The sequence below is a fragment of the Coregonus clupeaformis genome, unplaced genomic scaffold (assembly GCF_020615455.1).
Source record: "Coregonus clupeaformis isolate EN_2021a unplaced genomic scaffold, ASM2061545v1 scaf1612, whole genome shotgun sequence".
NCBI classification, from domain to species: Eukaryota; Metazoa; Chordata; class Actinopteri; order Salmoniformes; family Salmonidae; genus Coregonus; species Coregonus clupeaformis.
Genome location: NW_025535066.1, coordinates 68311 through 90658, shown reverse-complemented (window position 1 = coordinate 90658; position 22348 = coordinate 68311). Strand labels below are relative to the sequence as shown.

The 22348-nt window shown below is 44.4% G+C and overlaps 2 protein-coding genes across 2 annotated transcripts in view; one reads left to right on the top strand and one right to left on the bottom strand.

Annotated features, from left to right (window-relative positions):
• LOC121575660 (leucine-rich repeat flightless-interacting protein 2) overlaps positions 1 to 12510 on the top strand; it is a 29782-nt gene extending 17272 nt beyond the window's left edge. Inside the window, 16 exon segments of the mRNA XM_045218493.1 lie at positions 1159 to 1239; positions 1859 to 1903; positions 2246 to 2311; positions 3707 to 3784; positions 5270 to 5305; positions 5424 to 5549; positions 5804 to 6067; positions 6284 to 6376; positions 6629 to 6724; positions 6897 to 7035; positions 7508 to 8901; positions 8993 to 9242; positions 10691 to 10855; positions 11016 to 11095; positions 11347 to 11451; positions 11676 to 12510. Coding sequence (XP_045074428.1) covers positions 1159 to 1239; positions 1859 to 1903; positions 2246 to 2311; positions 3707 to 3784; positions 5270 to 5305; positions 5424 to 5549; positions 5804 to 6067; positions 6284 to 6376; positions 6629 to 6724; positions 6897 to 7035; positions 7508 to 8901; positions 8993 to 9242; positions 10691 to 10855; positions 11016 to 11095; positions 11347 to 11451; positions 11676 to 11786 — 3129 coding nt within the window. The 3' untranslated portion in view covers positions 11787 to 12510.
• A 2805-nt stretch (positions 12511 to 15315) lies between these two features.
• On the bottom strand, positions 15316 to 21565 carry LOC121574677 (DBH-like monooxygenase protein 2 homolog). The gene is made up of 12 exons (XM_045218495.1): positions 21158 to 21565; positions 20655 to 20801; positions 19874 to 20026; positions 19560 to 19643; positions 19299 to 19454; positions 18996 to 19098; positions 18620 to 18789; positions 18298 to 18389; positions 16169 to 16265; positions 15857 to 16047; positions 15628 to 15736; positions 15316 to 15543 (listed from the first exon to the last, which is right to left on the bottom strand). The coding sequence occupies exons 1-12, from the start codon at positions 21422 to 21424 to the stop codon at positions 15421 to 15423; spliced, it is 1692 nt and encodes a 563-aa protein (XP_045074430.1). The 5' UTR covers positions 21425 to 21565; the 3' UTR covers positions 15316 to 15420.
• Positions 21566 to 22348: the final 783 nt, after the last annotated feature.

The window sequence follows — 22348 nt, the reverse complement described above, 5'->3', positions numbered from 1 at the left end:
ATTGAGTAGAACCCTGACGTAACACACAGGTCATTGAACTCCCACTGTCAATATTTGACTTCAAGAATGTCAGCAATGAGACCGTATGGGTTGTAAAAATCTCTTCTTCCATGTGTCATGATGTGTCAGAGATACTACACATAACAGAGGTAACGTTACGGTACATGCATCCGGTATCTGAGTTGGAATGTGGCCTTTGAAACATGATTTAACCGTGGTAAAAGTCTGGGCAATTTTCTCTCTACCTTGTTAAAGAAAGTCCTCCATGCCTTGTCCCAATATGGCGATGGGACCCCGCCTGATGTGTGAACGCCACCTGTCGTGTGAAAAACACCTCTATTTAAATCTGAGGTGACGATGATGGAATCACTGACGGTGAAGGAGTTCTATTAAAAATGGGTTTTGAAGGCAGACAAGGTTCACACTGAGAGTTGTAGCATTATCAAACAAACAAGACTACATGGTTATAAACTAGGCTAGGAGGACCAAGTTAACACTGATACACAGACAGTTGTTATGGTAATGAAGCTGTAGACTTTTGGCCGGGGAGGTATGCATGCGGTTGAAATGGCTCATAGCCCAACTAGTTATCAGCACACCCCATGCAGTGAATGTGGTTTAACAGGACGGTCTGGTTGTCGGCTGTATTGTCACCACACTTCCCTTGTCATGATAACTGTCACTAATGAATGTCTGAAATGCCTCTAGACATAACAGTATGGCTTTTTGTTTTGGTCCCTTGTCAAAGGAGTTTTCTATCTTCTAACACATTTTGTTATTACTCTGTTGGGTTAATTTGCCAGAGGAATATTTTACATGTCATTTCTCTATTCTTAATCTCTCTCTCTCTCTCTCTCTCTCTCTCTCTCTCTCTCTCTCTCTCTCTCTCTCTCTCTCTCTCTCTCTCTCTCTCTCTCTCTCTCTCTCTCTCTCTCTCTCTCTCTCTCTCTCTCTCTCTCTCTCTCTCTCTCTCTCTCTCTCTCTCTCTCTCTCTCTCTCTCTCTCTCTCTCTCTCTCTCTCTCTCTCTCTCTCTCTCTCTCTCTCTCTCTCTCTCTCTCTCTCTCTCTCTCTCTCTCTCTCTCTCTCTCTCTCTCTCTCTTCTCTCTCTCTCTCTCTTCTCTCTCTTCTCTCTCTCTCTCTCTCTCTCGGCATTGTAGAAAAACTTCTCATCTGATCTGTACTGCAGCTCCAACAGTCTCCCCTCTCTCAGACATCAAAATTCCACTCAAAATGGCCGGGTCTGTCCCCACTCATTTATTCCCTCTCTCCTTCACGCCTCATCCCCCTTTCATTTCCCCATGCTGCTCTGCCTATTTTTGACCTATTTTACCTCTCCCTCCTTCCCTACCCACTCAACCTCTCCCTCCTTCTCTACCCACTCAACCTCTCCCTCCTTCTCTACCCACTCAACCTCTCCCCCTCTCCCTCTCCCTCCTTCCCTACCCACTCACCCTCTCCCTCCTTCTCTACCCACTCAACCTCTCCCTCCTTCCCTACCCACTCAACCTCTCCCTCCTTCTCTACCCACTCAACCTCTCCCTCCTTCCCTACCCACTCAACCTCTCCCTCCTTCCCTACCCACTCAACCTCTCCCTCCTTCCCTACCCACTCAACCTCTCCCTCCTTCCCTACCCACTCAACCTCTCCCTCCTTCCCTACCCACTCAACCTCTCCCTCCTTCCCTACCCACTCAACCTCACCCTCCTGTTGGTTTCTTAGAATGACAGAATAGGAGATTCTCAAAACGTAGACCTTTTTCCAGTTGTACATGCTAGATAGAATCACTGTTGTTTATCACTTACAGTAGAATGTTGGATTGTGGATTTGGAACATGTTTCCCTCTCTCTCCACCTTCAGCCCTCCATGCTCTTTATTGATGGCCCACGCACCCAGAGTCACAGGGTTGGTTCCTATTTCCTATGACCTCTGACCTTCACCACCTGTTATAGACAGTAGATAAACAGATAGATCTGTGATGTGTCACTACTAGAGTCATTATAACGCATGTGAGAATGGACCCACATACAGTCCTGCCCTAAAAGTTACATTTCCAAAACACTTTGTTAAGGAGAACGTGAGACAGTAAGCTGATGGTGTCTTCAAGGTGGCATGCTATAAGACAGTCTGGATGTACAGTATGTCCTTCTGGTCCTTTTCCTGCATGATCACTGAGATGGATGTGTCTGTATAGGTGTGTGTGAGGTGAAAGCTGATACAGTGTGTGTGTGTCTCTCCTCTCTACAGGGCTCTGTGTGTGATGACGCTGTGCAGAGTAGCAAACGGCGCTTTAGTGGCTCCGTCTCTCGCGGTGTAAGAAGCCCTGACGCCCCCTCTCTTACCCTGAGGGAGGTTGCTTGGCATGCCCCCTGTGGCAACATGGGATTGCATAGTCCAGCGGTGGTCAACCCTCCTCTTGGAGAGATACTAGCTACTGGGTATGCAGGCTTTTGTTCTAGCCCTGCTCTAACATGATTCAGCTAATCAACACCCAGATGAGCAGCTGATTAGTAGAATCAGGTGTATTGGAGCAGGTCTGGAGCAAAAGCCTGCACATCCAATAGGTTTCTGGGAAGAGAGTTGGCCCACCCCTGGCATAGTCTGTCTGCATGACAGTGTTGCCAGTCTCTACTTCTATCAGGGTCGGTTGTGTCTTCTGTTTTGTCCTTAATACAGATGTCAGACTCACCGAACAAGGATTCCATCTTTCTTTAATTCGTTGTAATCCACTAATTCCCACCATGTATTATCTTACAGTGCATCTTGTGAGTTGATGACATTTGGAAACAGTGCAAAGTCATAGTGAGATTGTGTGGGTTTTTCAAGTATGTCTAGAATTGTGGTTGTTGTGACGGTTTTAAAATCAAAAGGGAGGCTTGAATGGATAGCATGCATGGAATGTATCAATGTGTTACCCTGATGAGGGGCCTTGCTTGGCATGCCCCATGTGCCAATGTGGGATTGCATTGTGGGGTCGACCCACCCTCCTCTTGAAGCGATACTAGCGGCAGGCTGGGTGTGCAGGCTTTTAGTCCAGCCCTGCTCGAACACACCTGATTCTCTCCAGTAGGAGGGTTGGCCACCCCAGGAGAAGTCTGCATGACAGTGTCACCACCCCCCCTAGTTTTATTGGGGTCTCGTGTGTCTTTCCCACATGTGTATTTCAGAAGGAATCCATATGTCTTTAGTTAGCTGTATTCTACCAGTAACCATCCTGTATTATCTTACAGTGCGTCCTGTGTGTCGATGACCTTTGCAAACACTGTGCAAAGTCACAGTTTGATTGTGACTTTGTTGCGTGGGGTTTCCAGTATGTCTAGAATTGTAGAGTCTAGAGTGGAACGTACACATGGAATTTGTATGTGTCTGGGTTTTTGATGTGTGGGAGGGTTGTCTTCGGTCTAACAGGGCCTGGTTGACTGGTCTATCAATGTTTTCCCTTTTCTCTTCTGCTCCGTCTGTCCCTGCTTGCTGACTGACTTTTCCATTTCCAACTCTGTGACTAACATCTCTCTCTCTCACTCTTTTCAATTTCCAACTCAAACTCTGTGACTATCTCTCTCTTTCTCTCTTTGCCATTTCCAAATCAAACTGTGACTAACCTCTCTCTCTCTTTTCCATTTCCAACTCAAACTCTGTGACTAACATCTCTCTCTCTTTCTCTTTTCATTTTCTTCTCTTTTCCTATTTTATCTTCTTTTGTGCCAGCCTTCGGACTACAGTGGTTTTCTGGGCTCCAACTCTCGGGCCTCGTCCAGGGCCAGCTCTGCCCGTGCCAGCCCAGTGGTGAGCCCTCTTCATTGGTCACTCCCTCTAACCCACAGCCTTCTTTAGGCCTAGTCCTTACATCCCTTTTCCCTGTTCTCTGTTATGTTAAATGACTGCCCACTTATTATCACCCCAAGGAAGAGTGTATTGTCCAGAGAACTGAACTCTATGGTCCTGTCCTGTGTGTCCTCTGTGCACCAAGGTAATGCTCATAGACAGCTGACAGTGCTCAGCTCCCTTATGACCCCTGGTGGATGTTACAAAGACTGCAGCTTTGGTACAAGCAACAAATATATGGTTCCGACCTGGCCAATGTGAGGTGGGCCTCTGTGTGGACGCATTGGTGTGTGGGTGACACTGACAACTCACATGCAGCCTGGACTGGACTGGATATGATATGACCAACTCTGTAGTGTCCAGTGGATATGATATGATTAACTCTGTAGTGTCCAGTGGATATGATATCACTATCTCTGTAGTGATATGATAAGATTAACTCTGTAGTGTCCAGTGGATATGATAAGATTAACTCTGTAGTGTCCAGTGGATATGATAAGATTAACTCTGTAGTGTCCAGTGGATATGACTAACTGTAGTGTCCAGTGGATATGAAATGACTAACTCTGTAGTGTCCAGTGGATATGAAATGACTAACTCTGTAGTGTCCAGTGGATATGAAATGACTAACTCTGTAGTGTCCAGTGGATATGACTAACTCTGTAGTGTCCAGTGGATATGAAATGACTAACTCTGTAGTGTCCAGTGGATATGAAATGACTAACTCTGTAGTGTCCAGTGGATATGATATGACTAACTCTGTAGTGTCCAGTGGATATGAAATAACTAACTCTGTAGTGTCCAGTGGATATGATATGACTAACTCTTTAGTGTCCAGTGGATATAATATGATTAACTCTGTAGTGTCCAGTGGATATGATACTGATTAACTCTTTAGTGTCCAGTGGATAGGATATGACTAACTCTGTAGTGTCCAGTGGATATGATGATTAACTCTGTAGTGTCCAGTGGATATGATTACTAACTCTTTAGTGTCCAGTGGATATGATATGACTAACTCTGTAGTGTCCAGTGGATATGATATGACTAACTCTGTAGTGTCCAGTGGATATGATATGACTAACTCTGTAGTGTCCAGTGGATATGATATGACTAACTCTGTAGTGTCCAGTGGATATGATATGACTAACTCTGTAGTGTCCAGTGGATGTGATATGACTAACTCTGTAGTGTCCAGTGGATATGATATGAGTAACTCTGTAGTGTCCAGTGGTTCCGTGGTTTAGAATCAGATGGTGATCCAGAGGGGTTGAGCATGACTCTAAAGATGCTTGTTGTGATGCAGTGTGTGGATATACGAAGACGGATACAGTATGGGCCTGGATTTACGCTGTGTCAATCAACAACATTTTTGACATTGCAAATATGTATATATCCTCTCCTTATCCTCTCCTGAGAGTAACCAAGTTGTTTTTCCCTCTACAGGTGGAGGAGAGATCAGACAGGGACTTCCTGGAAAAGGTACGGGTCACCCTCCTGATCTGAAACTCTGACTAGCTTTTAATGTATTAAAGATGAAGTATGGAATATAACTTTTGTGAAACAGACTTCAAGACGGCCCTGTCCTGTTTCCCCCCAGGGTTCCAGGACTGCCTCTACCCTCTCAGCAGCCACCCTAGCATCGCTGGGCGGGCCCTCCTCTCGCAGAGGCAGCTGTGACACCTCCATCTCAGTAGAGACAGAGGCCTCCATTCGAGAGATAAAGGTAGGACCATAGAGATACTTCTATGAGTAGGACCATACGGTATATCTGGGAAAGAGATGGTCCATGGTCTAAAGTCCATGTTTTTAGAATTGTTTTGTCGACTCCAGAAACACTTCTGATTATTACAATAAGTATTCCACGGTTGAAGACGAACAACGTCTGCGTAGTTATATTTTAGATATGAACTGCTGTTTTGCTTTGTTTCTCCCCTGACCTCTCACTCCTCCACGGTTCTCCATTTTGTCTCTCAACAGGACTCCCTGGTGGAGTCTGAGGAGAAGTACCGTAAGGCCATGGTGTCCAACGCTCAGCTACACAACGAGAAGTCCAACCTCATGTACCAGGTGGACACGCTGAAGGAGTCGCTCATTGAGCTGGAGGAGCAGCTGTACGAGTCTAAACGAGAGTACAATGACAAGGCCAAGGAGCTTGAGAGGGAGAGGCATGCCCACAGTGTTCTGCAGCACCAGTTTAACCAGATGAGAGAGACGCAAAAAAAGAGTGAAGAACTGCTAACCGTGAGTACTCAGGTCATCGCAAAGACTTCCTGCTAACAACAATACGGTAACAAAAGCAGTACTTCCACTCAGAACATAACACTAACATAGATCTAACTTAGGTCTCTTGCCAAACTTGCTGTAGTTCCTTTTCCTGCTGCGTAATCTCTGCATGCTGATTTTCCCTCCCTTCTCCTCTGTCCCTTCTCCTTCATCTTGCTTTCGTCCCATGGCCAGGAGGTGGGCCAGCTCCGTCTCAAACGGGACAGCTGTGTTAGGGAGATCTCCGACCTGCAGGAGACCCTCGGGTGGAAGGAGAAAAAGATTGGGGTACGCTTGCGGAATAGAGGGTGAACCCCAAACCGTTAGGCGCATCATTGCTACAGGAAGTTCGACAGAAAAACGCTTCCATTCCTCAGTCAGCTACTCAAGTTTAATGCTCCAAACTAACCTAGACATTTCCACTGTATCTCCTTTTTCCCTCAATGCTTCTCTCTGCCTTTACCAACTGTGTTAATCCTTCCCTTCTTTACTCACTCCTCCTCCTCATCCTCCTCCTCCTCCTCCTCGGATATGGCTCAGGCCTTAGAGAGGCAGAGGGAATTCTCGGACGCCGGCGTGCGGGATGAGCGGGATAAGCTCAGGGATCAGGTGGTCCACCTCAAAGACACTCTGAAGGTACAGCAGAAGTACTGCTGAGTGAAGGTTTCCTCATCATGAGATGGCCTCCATCAAAGATGGCCTCCATGCACATGTCAGCAAACACTAGAACAGTAGGAAGTTCTAATAGGCAAATTACTTTCTGAAAGATTCTTCAGCTTTATTTTGCTCATTGTTCCCTCCCAATCAGAAAAATGGGATAGTGCTGTCGCCTGAAGTAACCACCAATGGGGATGCAGGACAGATGATTGACGGGCCTCTCAGTGCAGACTCTGCCTCCCGATTGGCTCAGGAGTCCCAGCCATCTCATGGTGGGGAGAGCATGCTTGGTAAGAAAATGACCCACCGGTGCAATTGCTCATATCTGATCTCTGCTTATTTACCACCATCCTACTTTAATCAGGTTGAATGATATTGTGCAATCATGTTTTTTCTCACTTGTCTTCTGTCATTCAGATGAATCCCCGTTAGAAATGTCAGGGTTATGTTTGTGTTGCATGTGAATACTTGTTCTCCACAATGGGATACAAAACGAGGATGGTTGGCTTTCTTTTTTCTGACGTCATTGTTTTGCACTATTGTCCTCCGTGGGATATTCATCATAATGTTAATTAATCCTGTTGAGTAAGGTGTTGATTCTGCATTCTTCTAATTCAGCCGTGATCAAGGCCTTGATTGTATTCTCTCCAAATGGCTCCAAATTAATTCCCCTCCAGCAATCATTCAATTTCCGTGCTTGCACTCTGACGCTGAAGAATGACCTGTGTTTGGCCCTCCAATCTATTCCCTGTGATCTTCCAGGCAAAGCACCAGAGATGCAGTTGGACCATGGCGAGGTGAGGACACCAGGGGGAAGTAGACTTCTACAAGAGGCTGACAACTACTCACATGACCAGGAGAGGGCACTACTGGAGGTAGAATCTTCAGACAAGTTGAAGCAAGACAAGTTGAATGACAGCCTGCAGCAACAAACAGACTCTGAAGCAGAGCAGTCCAAATACTGTGACCAAGAGACCCAGGTGGATGCTGTTGCACGTGAAGAAGCCATTTTGGTGCATTTTGGTGACAAAGAGACTCAGGTTGAATATGAAATAGGGCAACCCCAATACTGCGACACAGAAACCCTGGTTGGACCTGCTGAACTTGAGGAAGCCATTTTGGTTCAAAAGGAAAATACAGATGGTGGCGGTGACAATGGAGATGGGGTGAATCAAAGAGGTTTTGAACCAGAATCTCTGGAACAGGCAGAGAATGAGGAAAACAGTGGAGAAAGTGACAAGGAAGCTGTACCAGTCAGCGGTGGCACTGACGGACAATGTGAGGAAAACACAAACCTTGAGAATGGACAGGAAAACACAGAGCTTCTCACAGCTATATCTACTGACTTTGAAGAACAGGAATTCTCTGGCCCAACTCTCTGTGTTGAGACAGAGGCCACTCTTAGTCAAATCCAAAATGAATCTCAAAGTGACCTGCAAGGAGAGAACACCCAGGAGTATGATCCTGGGACTAAGGATCAAGTCATTCCAGAACACTCAAGGATCACGGAATCTGAGATGATTAAGATGATTCTGAGGATTTCTGCATTTCTAGGGGAGGCGAAGACCAGCACAGATCAGATCTCTCAGGGATCATTAAACGATACAGAAAAAGTTGGGATGAAGAACAATCCAGAGCATCCTCCAGAGCATCAGGCAGAGATTGGCCAAGTAACAGCAGATGTTCCAGTAGATATCTCATCTACAGTCTCTAATGAACTGTTCATCTCTGAATGTCCTGATGAGGTTGGAACCAAGACAGATCAGCCTATAATAAACACATTAAGTGAACTTGAGAAAGATAGACAGCATTCTCTAGAACTTCAGCAACCTGAGAATGATTATTTCAGTACAGAAAGCTCTGTGGAAATCGTGCCAAAGATCAGAGACTCTGACGGACAGAAAATATCTGAGAGGGTTGAAGAGGTGGAGACGAGCTCAGTGGAGAGCAAGCCAGATAAGTTCTGGCAGGAATCTCTACGTGATGTGAAGGAAGATGAAGCCAATATTAAAGAGCTTCAGGCAAAGAAGCCCACATCCACTATCTCGGACGAAAAGGTAACACCTATCATAACAGAGGAGGGAAATACTAGACTAGACGAACAGGTGATCCCTGATTTACCAGAGAGGTTAGAGAGCAGCTTAGAAAAATACCTTGCCAGGAGCTAAAGATGATCAGAAGATGGATGAAGCAGAATCAAGGGAGAAACAAGGATGTACGTGTAAATGTACATGTAAACAATCCGAGAGTGATCAAGTACTGACGGAAAACTCAGTGGATGTAGATCTAACTCAGGGGATCACCAACTCTAGTGGAGAGGCTATCTCTGACAGGACAGAGGAGGTAGAGCCCAGTCCAGACAGGATCCAGTCAGAATCACCCAGTTGTGTAGAGAGAGAAGAGGGGAACATCTATGAGGAGAACATCCATGAGGAGAACCTCCAGCAGGAAGCCATTCAGGAGGAGCAACAGACAGAACAGGGGGAGGCTTCAACAAGTTTGCCAGCAGGGGGGAGACTATGAGCTAAACGATGGGGCCTCCGCTGGATATTTAGACAGTTGTGAAGAAGCCGTTCTACTTGTGGAAGAGGAGGAAGCCAATCTACTTGTAGAAGAAGAGCACATCAGCTCCTCACCCGGACCCTCAGCAGTTGGCCAAGAGATACAGCCATTACCTGAGGCAGCGGAGGAGGAGAGAGAGCGCCCCCCAGTGGAAGAAGCCCAGAAACAGGAGAGCGTTGTAGGAAAGGGACTAAACTGGGGCAGTAGAAAGGGCAAGGGCAAAGATCCTTGCAAAGTCACCTAGTTTCAAGAAACCCAATCTAAGACTTGTAGCTTCTACATCAGGATTCCCCAACTGGCTGCCCGCGGGGGATTTTATTTGGTCGGCCATGTTTCCGAGCGTAAGACTGTAAAAACGCCAGCAAATCAGCTCCAAGTGATTTTAATTTAGGAAATCTGTTCCAAAGTATTCCCATGCATAATAGAGAGATATATGTGATTGTAAACAAATGTAAGCAAGGTTTGAAAGGATTGTTTTAGTCAAATATTTGCAGTCTACAAATGATTTGTCATTATGTCATGGCCACCTGACCATCTGCTCAAGACAAACATCTAGTTGATGATCTCTGTGCTCTCAGAGTGATATTTGATGTGTAATAGAATACTGACTGGGGTTGCACCCAGTCTCTGTGGGCTTCTTTCTTTTACTCAAAGGAATTACATGTTTTATTTAATGCCTTATTTAGTGCCTTGAATAAATTAACCATGTTGAAGAGCGATTGATTTTGTTCTATTTTTGCACTATTGCATACCGTCACTGATTCCTGGGTTCCATAAAACCTCACCAAGCTTCCATTTATGCACAGGGGGTAGGATTATATTACACAAATTCTGTGTTATTCATGTCAGATTTTTACGTGCAACATACTAGATAACAATTACATGATTAAATATGTAATAAGTGTGAGAATATAGCGGCATATCAATCCCATAGCATGTTATCTCCACTCATTTGTATGTGTCAGCTCTCTTAAACTCTTTCCATCCAGAATCACGGTCCCTCCAACATATTGCAGTGGTAAGCAACTGTGTTCATGCTCGGGTTTTCAATCAACTGCAGATTGTGATCAGTTGGTTAGAAATGTAAATAATTGCAATGAATTAAGTGATGTATATATATATATATATATATATATATATATATATATATATATATATATATATATATATATATAATAAAATAAAAATATATTTAAATTATCACTGATTCTGGGTAATTCAATACAATTTGTTTAATGTGTTTAAAAAAACAATATAGATTAGAAACAAAAACCTGTTAATTGAACAGTGTGGTAAATGTTGATGTACAAACTACCCGATTACTGACCAACTATTAGAATTTCATGCTGTTGATTAAAAGTAATCTGTCTGTTTTTATTGCAGAGCTCAGACTGAGGAAAATAGTTGATGAGAGGGAGAGTTTAGCTGATCAGGTGAAGAGGCTGAAGTCTCAGCTGGAGGGGAAACAGAGGAACGGGACAGAGGGTTTGAGTCCTGAGGAGGACGGACTTGAGAACGGCATGGACCCCCACATCCTCGACTTACAGAGTGAGTCACATTTCTCGTTTACTAAAACAGATCTAGCCTTTCTTTTACCTGGCTGTCTCCCTAGTGCACTTTGTCAAGTGTGTGAGTGTAGTGTATATTATGCAAACCTATACAACAATGTTTGACTGACCTGCTTCTATCTTTTTATTTTCTTCTACAGGGGATGCCAACCGGCAAATCAGTGACCTCAAGTTTAAACTGGTCAAATCAGAACAGGAAGTCACAGCCCTAGAACAGAATGTAAGTACCATTTTAGTTCCTAGACAGAGGAAGACATCTATGACTATATCCATGACCAATCATGTTCCTCATGGTAAATGTAAGAAAATAAGCAGTATCTTCTACAGTGTTTGTTGGAGACTAATGACCATTTGCTCCACTAGGAGCTACACAGAATATGTCAAGTAAGTCACGTGTACAGTCTAGTATGAGGCTTATCACATTTCTTCTACCAATCCATTTCTTCACACCCTCATTTCTCTCTTGGCCAGATCATCCGGTTGGAGGGTCAGGTGACTCGCTACAAGTCGGCCTCTGAGAGTGCAGAGAAAGTAGAGGACGAGCTCAAAGTGGAGAAACGCAAGCTACAGAGAGAGGTAGGCTACTATAATGTCGGGTTTGCAAAAACAACCAAAGAATAACAGAAAACCCAACCCTCAAATCATTGGGTCATATGTAGAATGTCGACCCCACATTTTTTTGGTCATCAGTGCTGGGTTTATAACCATGCAGGAAGTCTACGCCATGTATACGTTGTTGCCTTTGGGTTGCCTCTCCCCTCTCAAACAACTCTAACTTTTTTTCTCTCCGTTCTCTCTAGCTGAGGTCTGCCCTGGACAGGATCGATGAGCTGGAGGCCAGTAACAGCCACCTGGCCAAGCGCCTGGAGAAGATGAAGGCTAATCGGAGCGCCCTATTGGCCCAGCAGTGATGTACTTATTGGTTGTCATGGCTATGTGCATCTCTGACCTCCCTACGACCTTTGATCTATCAGGCCCTCTAATAACACACACCCAGACAATTCAAACCAAGCGAGGACTTGCTGGAGCAAAAGCTTCAATTAGATAAATCCACACATATTGTAATCACAGTTCATTCAGTGTTGTGCCCATCTGTACAGTATATAGAACAACAGCAATCCAGTGATTCACCAAGAGACTCAGAGAAACCGAGGGAACGTCTTACTGACCCTGGGAACACTCCTCACTGACTGCGACCTGGGCTGGACTCCTCAACTAACTTGTGAAGGGGGAATATTCTGCACAAACGGACAGCAAAGAGGACCTATCCTCCTCCTATAGCTCTTAAGAGGACCTATCCTCCTGCTATAGCTCTTAAGAGGACCTATCCTCCTGCTATAGCTCTTAAGATGACCGATCCTCCTGCTATAGCTCTTAAGATGACCGATCCTCCTGCTATAGCTCTTAAGTCACCCTGTGCCATGATGACCCCTAAAGCATCTCTTCCCAATCATTAATCTCTCTCTGTTCTCTAGAACACGTGGCACTATTTCTCTGTGCTACTTGGGGTTTATGTCTGCTCCAGCAAGCTTATCCATCCACGGAGAGGAGGAAAGACTTAAAAAGGCAGGAATGGACTGGTGTGTGTTTCATGTATATTCTTCTTTTATTGTCTATATATATATATATATATATATAAGTGAAAATGCACTCTGCTCCCTCCTGTCCCCCAAGCCAAACTCTGATGTTAATGTGTAAGGTGATGTTTATTTTTATGTTGTATATGTGTGTGTCTCCATAGGTATGTGTCATGTACGTCAGATGGGTGAAAATACACCTCGCACAACATTAATTAAGCAATAAGGCCTGAGGTGTGAAATATGGCCAAAATACCACTGCTAAGGGCTGTTCTTAGACACAGCCCTTAGCCGTGGTATATTGGCCATATATCACAAACCCCGAGGTGCCTTATTGCTATTATAAACTGGTTACCAATGTAATTAGACCAGTAAAAATAAATGTTTTGTCATACCTATGGTATATGGTCTGATATACCACGGCTGTCAGCCAATCAGCATTCAGGGCTCAAACCACCCAGTTTATAATCAGGATTATCCTATACATCTCATTGTTTGTGCCATGTGATGAAAATGATAATGGTACTTGGGAAAAAATATCACCAGCTTTTAACGTCTAAAATACTACGTCCTCCTTCAGCAATTAAAACGACTCGTTAGGGAACGACAACTCAAACAATCAGTTGAATAATACTTTTACTGCAATAACACTTTTCGAATGTATCAACTCGGCTGTTACAGTGACACTTGCTGTAGATGTTCGACAACCTGACAAACCAGATCTCATGCAGATAAAACAGAAAACAGTCCATGGAGGAAGCTAATTGTAAACATTGTGCAATACTGGAAATGTATTTGGGAAGGTGAGGCTGTATGGTCCTTGCTTTACTTGAGAAATGTAGAAGATGTTTGAGATGGCATTGACAAGCACCACATTAAACACATGCAAACTCTAAAACATTATTTGTCCATATGTGAATAGTTGTTTTGTAAAAGATGGCAAATGCATCCATACCAAAAGAAAGTTTTTGGGTGGAGTTTTCCTTTAACGGTAGCCTAATCTAGGAAAATAAATGTGGTATAAGATTGTCATGCATTATTGCCATTGTTGCCACTCTTCTAGTTTACCGGACTTAATTTGAAGGCTAAAAAAAGTGACCCAGAAGCGCTTATTGTTTGCAGCTGGAAAGAAGGCGCGTGCTGAATGAAGAGTCAGCTGCAGTTGGAGATTCAATTAATTACCTTCACAGCATGTGGCCACATCAACTTTAGAGCTAGAATCTGCAACCTTGTCCATTTGGATAAAAAGCTGAGGAAAAGGCCTGGAGAAGTAACCATTCAAATGCACAGAGCGCTATGGGATGCAGAGACTGACCATCCATGATACAAATGATAGTTTTAACCATGTTGAGGCTATACAGCATTTAAACATTGGAGTAGAAAAGGCTTACATTTTGGATTCCGGTGGGGCACGAGGACCTGGACAAAAGGAACACCTATGTGAGAATGCTATTCATTGACTACAGCTCAGTGGTCAACACCATAGTGCCCTCAAAGCTCACCACTAAGCCAAGGACCCTGGAACTAAACTCCTCCCTCTGCAACTGAATCCTGGACTTCCTGATGGGCCACCCCCAAGTGGTAAGGGTAGGTAACATCCGCCACGCTGATCCTCACAGGGGCCCTCCTGTACTCCGTTCACTCATGACTGCATGGCCAGGCACGACTCCAACACCATCATTAAGTTCGCCGATGACAGTGGTAGGCCTGATCACCGATGAGACAGCCTATAGGGAGGTCGCCAGCGACCTGGCCGTGTGGTGCCAGGACAACCCCTCCCTCAACGTGATCAAGACAATGGAGATGATTGTGGACTACAGAAAAGGACCGAGCACGCCCCCATTCTCATCGACGGGGATGTAGTGGATCAGATTGAGAGCGTCAAGTTCCTTGGTGTCCACATCACCAACAAACATGGTCCAAGCACACCAAGACAGTCGTGAAGAGGGCACGACAAAACCTATTCCCCCTCAGGAGACTGAAGATTTGGCATGGCTCCTCAGATCCTCAAAAGGTTCTACAGTTGCACCGTCGAGAGCATCCTGACTGGTTGAATCACTGCCTGGTATGGTAACTGCTCAGCCTCCGACCGCAAGACACTACAGAGGGTAGTGCGTACGGCCCAGTATGTCACTGGGGCCAAGCTTTCTGCCATCCAGGACCTGTATAACAGTCGGTGTCAGAGGAAGGCCCTAAAAAGTATCAAATACCCCTGCCACCCTAGTCATAAACGGTTCTGCTACTGCACGGCAAGCGGTACCAGAGCGCCAAGTCTAGGACCAAGATGCTTCTAAACAGCTTCTCCCTCAAGCCATAATACTCCTGAATAGCTACCCAGACGCTGCTGCTACTCGGTTTATTATCTATGCATAGTCACTAACTCTACATGTATATTACCTCAACTAACCTGTGCCGGTACCCATGTATATAGCCTCGCTATTGTCATTTTAATGCAGCTCTGTTACTTTTTTCTTTAGGCATTTTTAAGACTGAATGGTTGGTTAAGTAAGCATTTCACTGTAAGGTCTACACCGTTGTAGTCAGCTCATGTGGCAAATAAAGTTCGATTTACAGAAGAGTCTCAACTCATTACGCCAAGATTGTTTGAACAAGTTAGGTCAGCAAGGGTTGGACTTTTACTGTGGTCAAATAGCTTAAAGTGGGGTGCCTGAACATTACAGCAGTCGTGTCCATGAAGCCAAACTAGTATTCACTACCTAGCTACCCAGTCTGCCCAGCAAAATAGCATTACAGGCTTTGTAGTCTACTTCCACAAGGATTAACAATTTGCTTCCAATTATTATAAAACCAAAATACATGTCAGCCATGGTAAGACATTTAACAAAAAAAGGGAGTCATTTAGTGGATTACTTCTTATGTTTATTCATGCGTATTAAACATTTCTACTATTGCATGGGAGTTATTTTGAAAATGTTCAACCTTCTGAGCCAGAAGCTATTGTTGCCAGTCAACTCTTCACAGACCCAGGCCAGTTGGTTTTGAGGCCCTTTAAAGTTGGATCACTGCTGCAACTCACTGAAGGGGTAGCCATCATGTTGGGGATGTTGCCCTCATATATGGTGTAGTTACTCTGTAGAAGGAGCAGAGAACAAACTGCATAACAGAATAGGTTTTGAAATTACAGCATTTACATTGTCATTGAGTGGATGCTTACATGGTCGTTGCTGATGAACCCAATCTGAGGGACCTTCTTCATTGTGGCCTCATGCACAGCAATGGATGCCTGGTCCCAAGCTTTAGTCTTCAGCATCTCCACAATACCTCTGTGGGTACAGACATTATGATTTACATACAGTCTGGACTAGTCACTGAAACACGCAGTTTCAGTCTATAAATGGAAATGTGCCCTTAGTGGGTGAAACTGACAGTATCAAGGCTCTTACTGGTAGTCTGTCTCCCCCATCATGGCCATGTATGCATGCATGTTTGGCTCGCTCCAGCATTTGTCGACACTGATGGCTGGGTAGTAGACAATAAAGGCTAGACACATCTCATCAGTGGTGGCCAGACCCAACTGTGTGACTCCTTTGCGATTGGCTGTGTAATAGGTGCACTCCACCACAATCTCGTCACCCTGCATTGGGAAGGAGATATGCTTTAAGATCTAATGATTAACAATATCACAATACCACTGTTGATCTGATAAAGAATCCCATGACAACCATTTGAAATACAGAAAGTACATGGATGCTTACCGGTTTGATGGTCTTAATGGTCCCCAGGTTGAGGACCCTCTGCATCTCAAAGTTATAGTTATCATCCACGGCTAGGAAGTCAATCTGCGTTCCATTCCTGCAGAGGGTAGAATCAAGAGCACGTCGGTGGGAAGCGTTTAGAACCATTAACGGTCAAAGCTTAGTGCTGCTTATCCTGACAATGACAGTTTACACCAACATATGGTCACGTTGCAGTTGTGCCCATGCTGGCTGCAAAGTCCCCTGTAGCTCAGTTGGTAGAGCATGGCGCTTGCAACGCCAGGGTTGTGGGTTAGTTTCCCACAGGGGGCCAGTATGAAAATGTATGCACTTACTAACTAAGTCGCTCTGGATAAGAGCATTTGTTTAATAACTAAAATGTAAATGTAAAGAGCCCTGTAGCATATATACATGTCTGATGTCAGGACCTTGAACTAAGCAGTGAGCGATAACCAAGAACACCAGACTGATGCGCTAGAGTAGTCACACCCTTTAACTTTATACAAAAGGGATTCAAACAGATTTGTCGTCAACGAGGTACACCATACACATTTATGAAAAATAAAATGAATACATCTTGATTAGATAAGTATTCAACCCGCCAAGTCAATACACATTAGTCACCTTTGGCGTCAATTACAGCTGAGAGTCTCGAGTCTAAGAGCGTTCCACACCTGACTGTGCAACATTCAACTATTATTCTGGTTTTAAATTCTTCAAGATCTGTCAAATTGGTTGTTGATCATTGCGAGACAAACATGAAGGTCTTGCCATAGATTTTCAAGCCAAAACTAACTCTGCCACTCAGGAACATTCACCGTCTTGGTAAGCAACTAGTGTAGATTTGGCCTGGTGTTTCACGTCGTCCTGCTGAAAGGTGAAGTGTCCCAGTGTCTGGCGGAAAGCAGACTGAACCAGGTTGTCATCTAAGATTCTCCCTGTGTTTAGCGCCATTCAGTTTTTTTAAAGTGAAAAAGTCCCCAGACCTTAACAATTACATCCATAACATGGATGCAGCTACCACTATGCTTGAAAATATGGTGTTATTCAGTAATGTTTGATTTACCCAAAACATAAAACTTTGTCCTGAATACAAAGTGTTAATTGCGTCGCCACATTTTTGCTCTATTACTTTAGTGCCTTGTTGCAAACAGGATGCATTTTTTGGATGTTTTTGTACAGGCTTCCTTGTCGCTGTCAGTTAGGGTCGCATTGTGGAGTACTACAAGGTTGTTGACCAATCCTCAGAGTTTAATGGCGGTGATGGAGGAACTGTTTAAAAGTCACCATTGGACTCATGGTGAAATCCCTAAGCGTTTTTTCCCCTCTACGGCAATCAAGTTAGGAAGGACACCTGCATCTTTGTAGTGACACCATCCAACGAGTAATTAATAACTTCACTAAGCGCCAAGGGATATTCACAGTCTTCTTGGTTTACTTGTACCCCCATCTACAAACAGGTGCCCTTTGCAAGGCATTGGAGAACCTCCCTGGTCTTTGTGGTTAATTCTTTTTGCAATGCAGTGTTCGACCTTACAGATAATTGTACGAGATGGGTACAGAAATTAGTCATTCAAAAATCATGTTAAACACTATTCCATGCAATTTATTATGTCGCTTGTTAAGCAAATTTACTCCTGAAAATATTAAGGCTTGCAATAACAAAGGGGTTGAATACTTCACCCAAGACATTTCAGCTATTCATTTAATTACATTTGTCCATTTCTAAAAACATATTTCCACTTGGACATTATGGGGTAAGCAAGTTACAAAATCCAGGCTGTAACAACTAAATGTTGAGAAAGTCGAGGGGTGTGAATACTTTTTGAAGGCACTGTAGCAAGGTATATTATTATTCTGGCTTTAAATAACTCCATTAGTGATGTTTGACCTTGCTAAGTCACCAATCCTCCGATTCCATCTGTGATGTTGTAGACAACCACCCGATTACTTGTTTGTTAACTAGCACAAGCTGCATATGAAATTGCTTATGATCCACTTCCACGTAAATAAAACCATTTTCTGCTGCACAACTTTTCATGAAGCAGCCAGGAAATGGGTCTACATTGGTCATAAAGACTGGCATATGAGGGACAATATGTCATGATCATATGTTTGGGTGGCCTCACCTGAAGAGTCCAACTCGCACCTTCCTCCCAGCCAGGTGAGTGTGCAGCGTCATTGAGATTACAGAGAGGTCAGGGACAGGGTCAGGCAGGATCTGGGGGGGGGGGCAGAAAGCAGTGTCATATCACAGAGGTCAGGGACAAGGCAGATCTGGGGAGGGGACAGAAAGTGTCAGTTTGTCCAAAATTCTTGTTGAAACTGAACGCTACCAACAGTATACCAGAAAGGAAAAGTAGTCACTCCCTCTTTCTTTTAAGAGACTGCATATCTGCTTTACAAGATCATCCCTTCACCTCGTTGGAGGTCAAAGGGCACTGAACATACATCTGAGAAGTGGGCTGTGTTGCAGACGGCGTAGCTTCTGAAGGCGGAGGCGGTGGGAGGGATGACGTAGCCCCAGCTGGGCACCATTAGGCCTGCGTCTAGAATGCCCACATCATGCTGCCGGAGCCGATCTGTGTAGTACAGCCTCATGCCAGAGCTATCCCTCCGGCCTGCAGGGGGAGACAGAAGTCATGAGGGCTTTAGATGATCGACTAATTAAAGCTAAATCCTGGAGAACCTCAGGGTGTACAGGCTTTGTTCTAGTCAAGAACTAGCACACTAGATTCACCTAATCATAAAGACTGGAGCAGGGTCAGCCCAGTGATCCTATAGCAGTGGTTTTGAACATTTTAATTACTAGCGAGTGAAATGTTACCCGCTTCCTGTGCTGGGTTGTTGTAATGAATTTCCAGCCTGTAGAACTCCTCATAATCCTGTCCTCCAATAGGAATGCCAGCGTTTCCTGGAAGCTCGAAAGCCTGGAATGAAGACGATGGAGAGACAGCTCAGACTAACGTGGGTGTTCATGCATTAAGGTCTCCAGTCTCTGGGGGCGGCAGGTAGCCTAGTGTTTAAGAGTTGGGCCAGTAATCAAAAGGTTTCAGGTTTGCATCCATGGCAACTAAGTGAAAAATTGCTCCTGTAAGTCCTCTAAATTAATTTGATGCAAGTGTCTCACCAGTCCTCCCACACCCCAGGCAGCCACCAATTTGAAGCAGTCTGCCCCTGGTCCTCCCGTGTAGCATTGCTGCTCGTTGATCTGGTTCACAGATGAGGGGCAGCTGTAGAGAAGCATGTGGTGGACCAGGTCCAGGTTCTTGATCACCGGCTCCACCTGAGACCGGCAGAGAGAGAAGGAGCAGGGAAGAGATGTCAGACTAGTAACTAAATTGTCGTCATTGTAAAATTATTAGACCATGATATGCGAGGGGTCATTTACCCGATACATATGATGTTTCCCATTGAGCTTCGGCATCTTCATGACCTTGCAGTTGTAGTATGTATGTTCAGCCGGGACAATAAACTGCAACGGAGGAACTACTGTGTTAATACCATCCGTGTTGCTAGTCCCTTCTGTCCAGTCACATGTTGAAGGCTAAGGATGCTACCTCTCGTATAACCAATATCAATTTCATTTCATTCAATCTAACCCATTCAACTTCAAGAGTAAAGACAGACTTCAAACTAAAAGTCCTGCTGTGCCTGATTGAGAGACAACATGCTCCTGGCTACAGGATGTGTGAGGTCACTTACATTCTCCATAACGAAGTCCAGATAGTTGCCGTCCTGGGGGCTGGATCTGGCCATGAACTTGAGCAGGTTCACCTCCTTGGTCCCCCTTGTTTTGGAATGGTACCCGATGTCATCAGTTTTCCCATAGGCATAGATTAGCTTCACTGGACTGTCCTATGAGAGGGATAGAACACATCAATTGACAAAACATACAAGCACACAGGTGAATAATAATGACAGGTTGAGGACAACATGTGAAGGCCTAGTAGGCAGGAGACACTAACTACATAATGTTGGGACATTAAAAAGTTATACCATTGTCTTTATTAAGGCCATTTAAAAAAAATGCATTTGTTTAATTTTACCCTTTTTCATGATATCCAAGTGGTAGTTATGAGCTTCTCATCGCTGTTCTACATTCCTGATGTGTGGTAATTTAATCTAAATTAAAATAATCAGTAGGTGGCTGTAAATGAGAGAGTCTCCATAGAAATAGGCATAGAACCTCAGGAACAGCCATAGGAGCAGAACCACTTCTCAGGGGTGGGAGCTACTTTTTGGCGTCTTGGGGAATGATACTTTGGCCCACCCTCACTTGAGAAAACGACAGATGTCCAATTTTGTTCCATTTAGGGAAAAGGGGAACCACTCTCAAAACAGGCTTTAGGTTGCTTAGATATTTTTAAACAAACCTTTTCTGAATAGAAATAGTCTATGTTAAGGGAACATGATTGTCGCGTCAATCTTTAACATGTTCAGCACACATTACTTGTTAAGAGTTTGTCTAAAACAGTTGACTCACGGTGATGTGAACGTCTTCCTCATCACATGACTGGATGGACCTCCAGAAGGTCATGGTGGTTAGACCATCTGCCTCAATCAGGGACAGGAGGGTGTAGCTCTGTTTCTCATCCACCAGGGGAAACCCATTCCCTGTGGCATGATAGTCCTGAAGGAGGGCCAACAGACAAACACTGGTGTTACCTGAACTCTTTATAGAGCTTAATTAATAGTTCTGTTTTATTATACTTCAGTGTCGTGGAGTTTCTCTTTCTCTAAAACTTCAACACATTCACATGTAACTTTAAAGAGTAATTTGATCTTCCAAAGGTTAGTGTTGAAAACCAATACACATACAACGCCAGACAATTAGAGGATAATTACTACTACAATTTAGCACTTTATTACATTAGGCCTAGCCTGCTTCTAAGACCTACAATATAACTACTCCCAAGTGAAAAACAATACATTAGGTGACCACTGATAAGGTTGTCTAACAGTAATGATGAGTTAATGTTTAGATACCCTGAAGTAATTGCCATTTCGTCCGACACCGCCAATAACGATATCTGCTCCAGCCATGCCTCCATTTGGGCTCAACCCGAATCCCACCCAGCCAGTGGTCTTCACGGTCAGCTGGAACGTGATGGTGCCCTGGACTTCACTGAACCCCCACTTCAGGTTGACGTTGTTGTCCGAGTCAAGGTGCGCCATGAAGGGCATAAGGGTGTCCTGCTGTGCCCCGGTCCCTGGAGTCCAAGCCAGGAGCAGGGAGAGGAATAGCGGAATCATACTCTGTCACCCAGAGACAAACAATCCCAAAGAAACAGCTATCTAGATACGGCGCACCACTATGCTTCTGCTCGACACTGACGGTGTCCGACTGCCGTAGGCTACTTGCGTTCTAAATAGTAGACTTTTGGTGTAAGCGAAAATAGAACGTTTTATAGTTTGTGAAATTTCTAAAATTGAGGCCAGGTGTGTTTGAATAAGAGAAGGGGGACGGGCTATACAAAATGAACAAATGGCGGGAAACAAGGCAATCGTGTCCCCCTTCTCTGATTAGCAGCTGTTGTCAAACACACCTGGGGTGCGTTTAGTTCGATTCAACGTTTGCTACGTTGCATGACGGTTTGTACTGAAAGACACGTTTCCCCAAAACGGTCAATAGTATCCAGCTGCAGCTCTGCATCAGCCTGTCACAAACTAGCCTGTCACTAAAACCTGTCACCTTTTCTCGCTCCCTATCATTTCCTCATTTCCTTCTTCCTTTTCTTTACTCTCTACTGGCGGTGGTTAATCCCTACCACATTTCCTCCTTTCCTCACTCTCTTTCCTTATTTCCTAGCTCCCTTTCTTTCTTCCTTTCCTAGCTTATTTTCCTCATTTACTAACCTCCTTTCCTCTCCTCCTTCCCTATCGCCCTTTCCTTATTTCCTTGCTCCCTTTTATTTCCTCCTTTCCTAACTTCCTTTCCTTCCCTCTCTACTGGCCGTAGTTAATCCCTACCACATACATTCGTTCATTTTCCTACAGCCTGTCCCTTTCTCTGATTAGCTGATTATACGCTGTTGTCAAACACACCTGGGTCTCAATTTGCCTACTGTACAACTGTCTATTTTCGCACACCAAAAAAAGGCTACTATTTAAAACGCCAGTACGGGCATTTGGACATGGCCAGTCAGTGAGTGTGTATGAGAATCTTAGCGGTTCTCC

Coding starts and splice junctions, on each gene's coding strand:
- LOC121574677 (XM_045218495.1), bottom strand. CDS start 21,424: ATGATTCCGCTATTCCTCTCCCTGCTCCTGGCTTGGACTCCAGGGACC. Junction 15,737..15,856: donor ATGGGGGAGACAGACTACCA/GTAAGAGCCTTG, acceptor CTGTACCCACAG/AGGTATTGTGGAGATGCTGA. Junction 15,544..15,627: donor GGTTCATCAGCAACGACCAT/GTAAGCATCCAC, acceptor CTCCTTCTACAG/AGTAACTACACCATATATGA.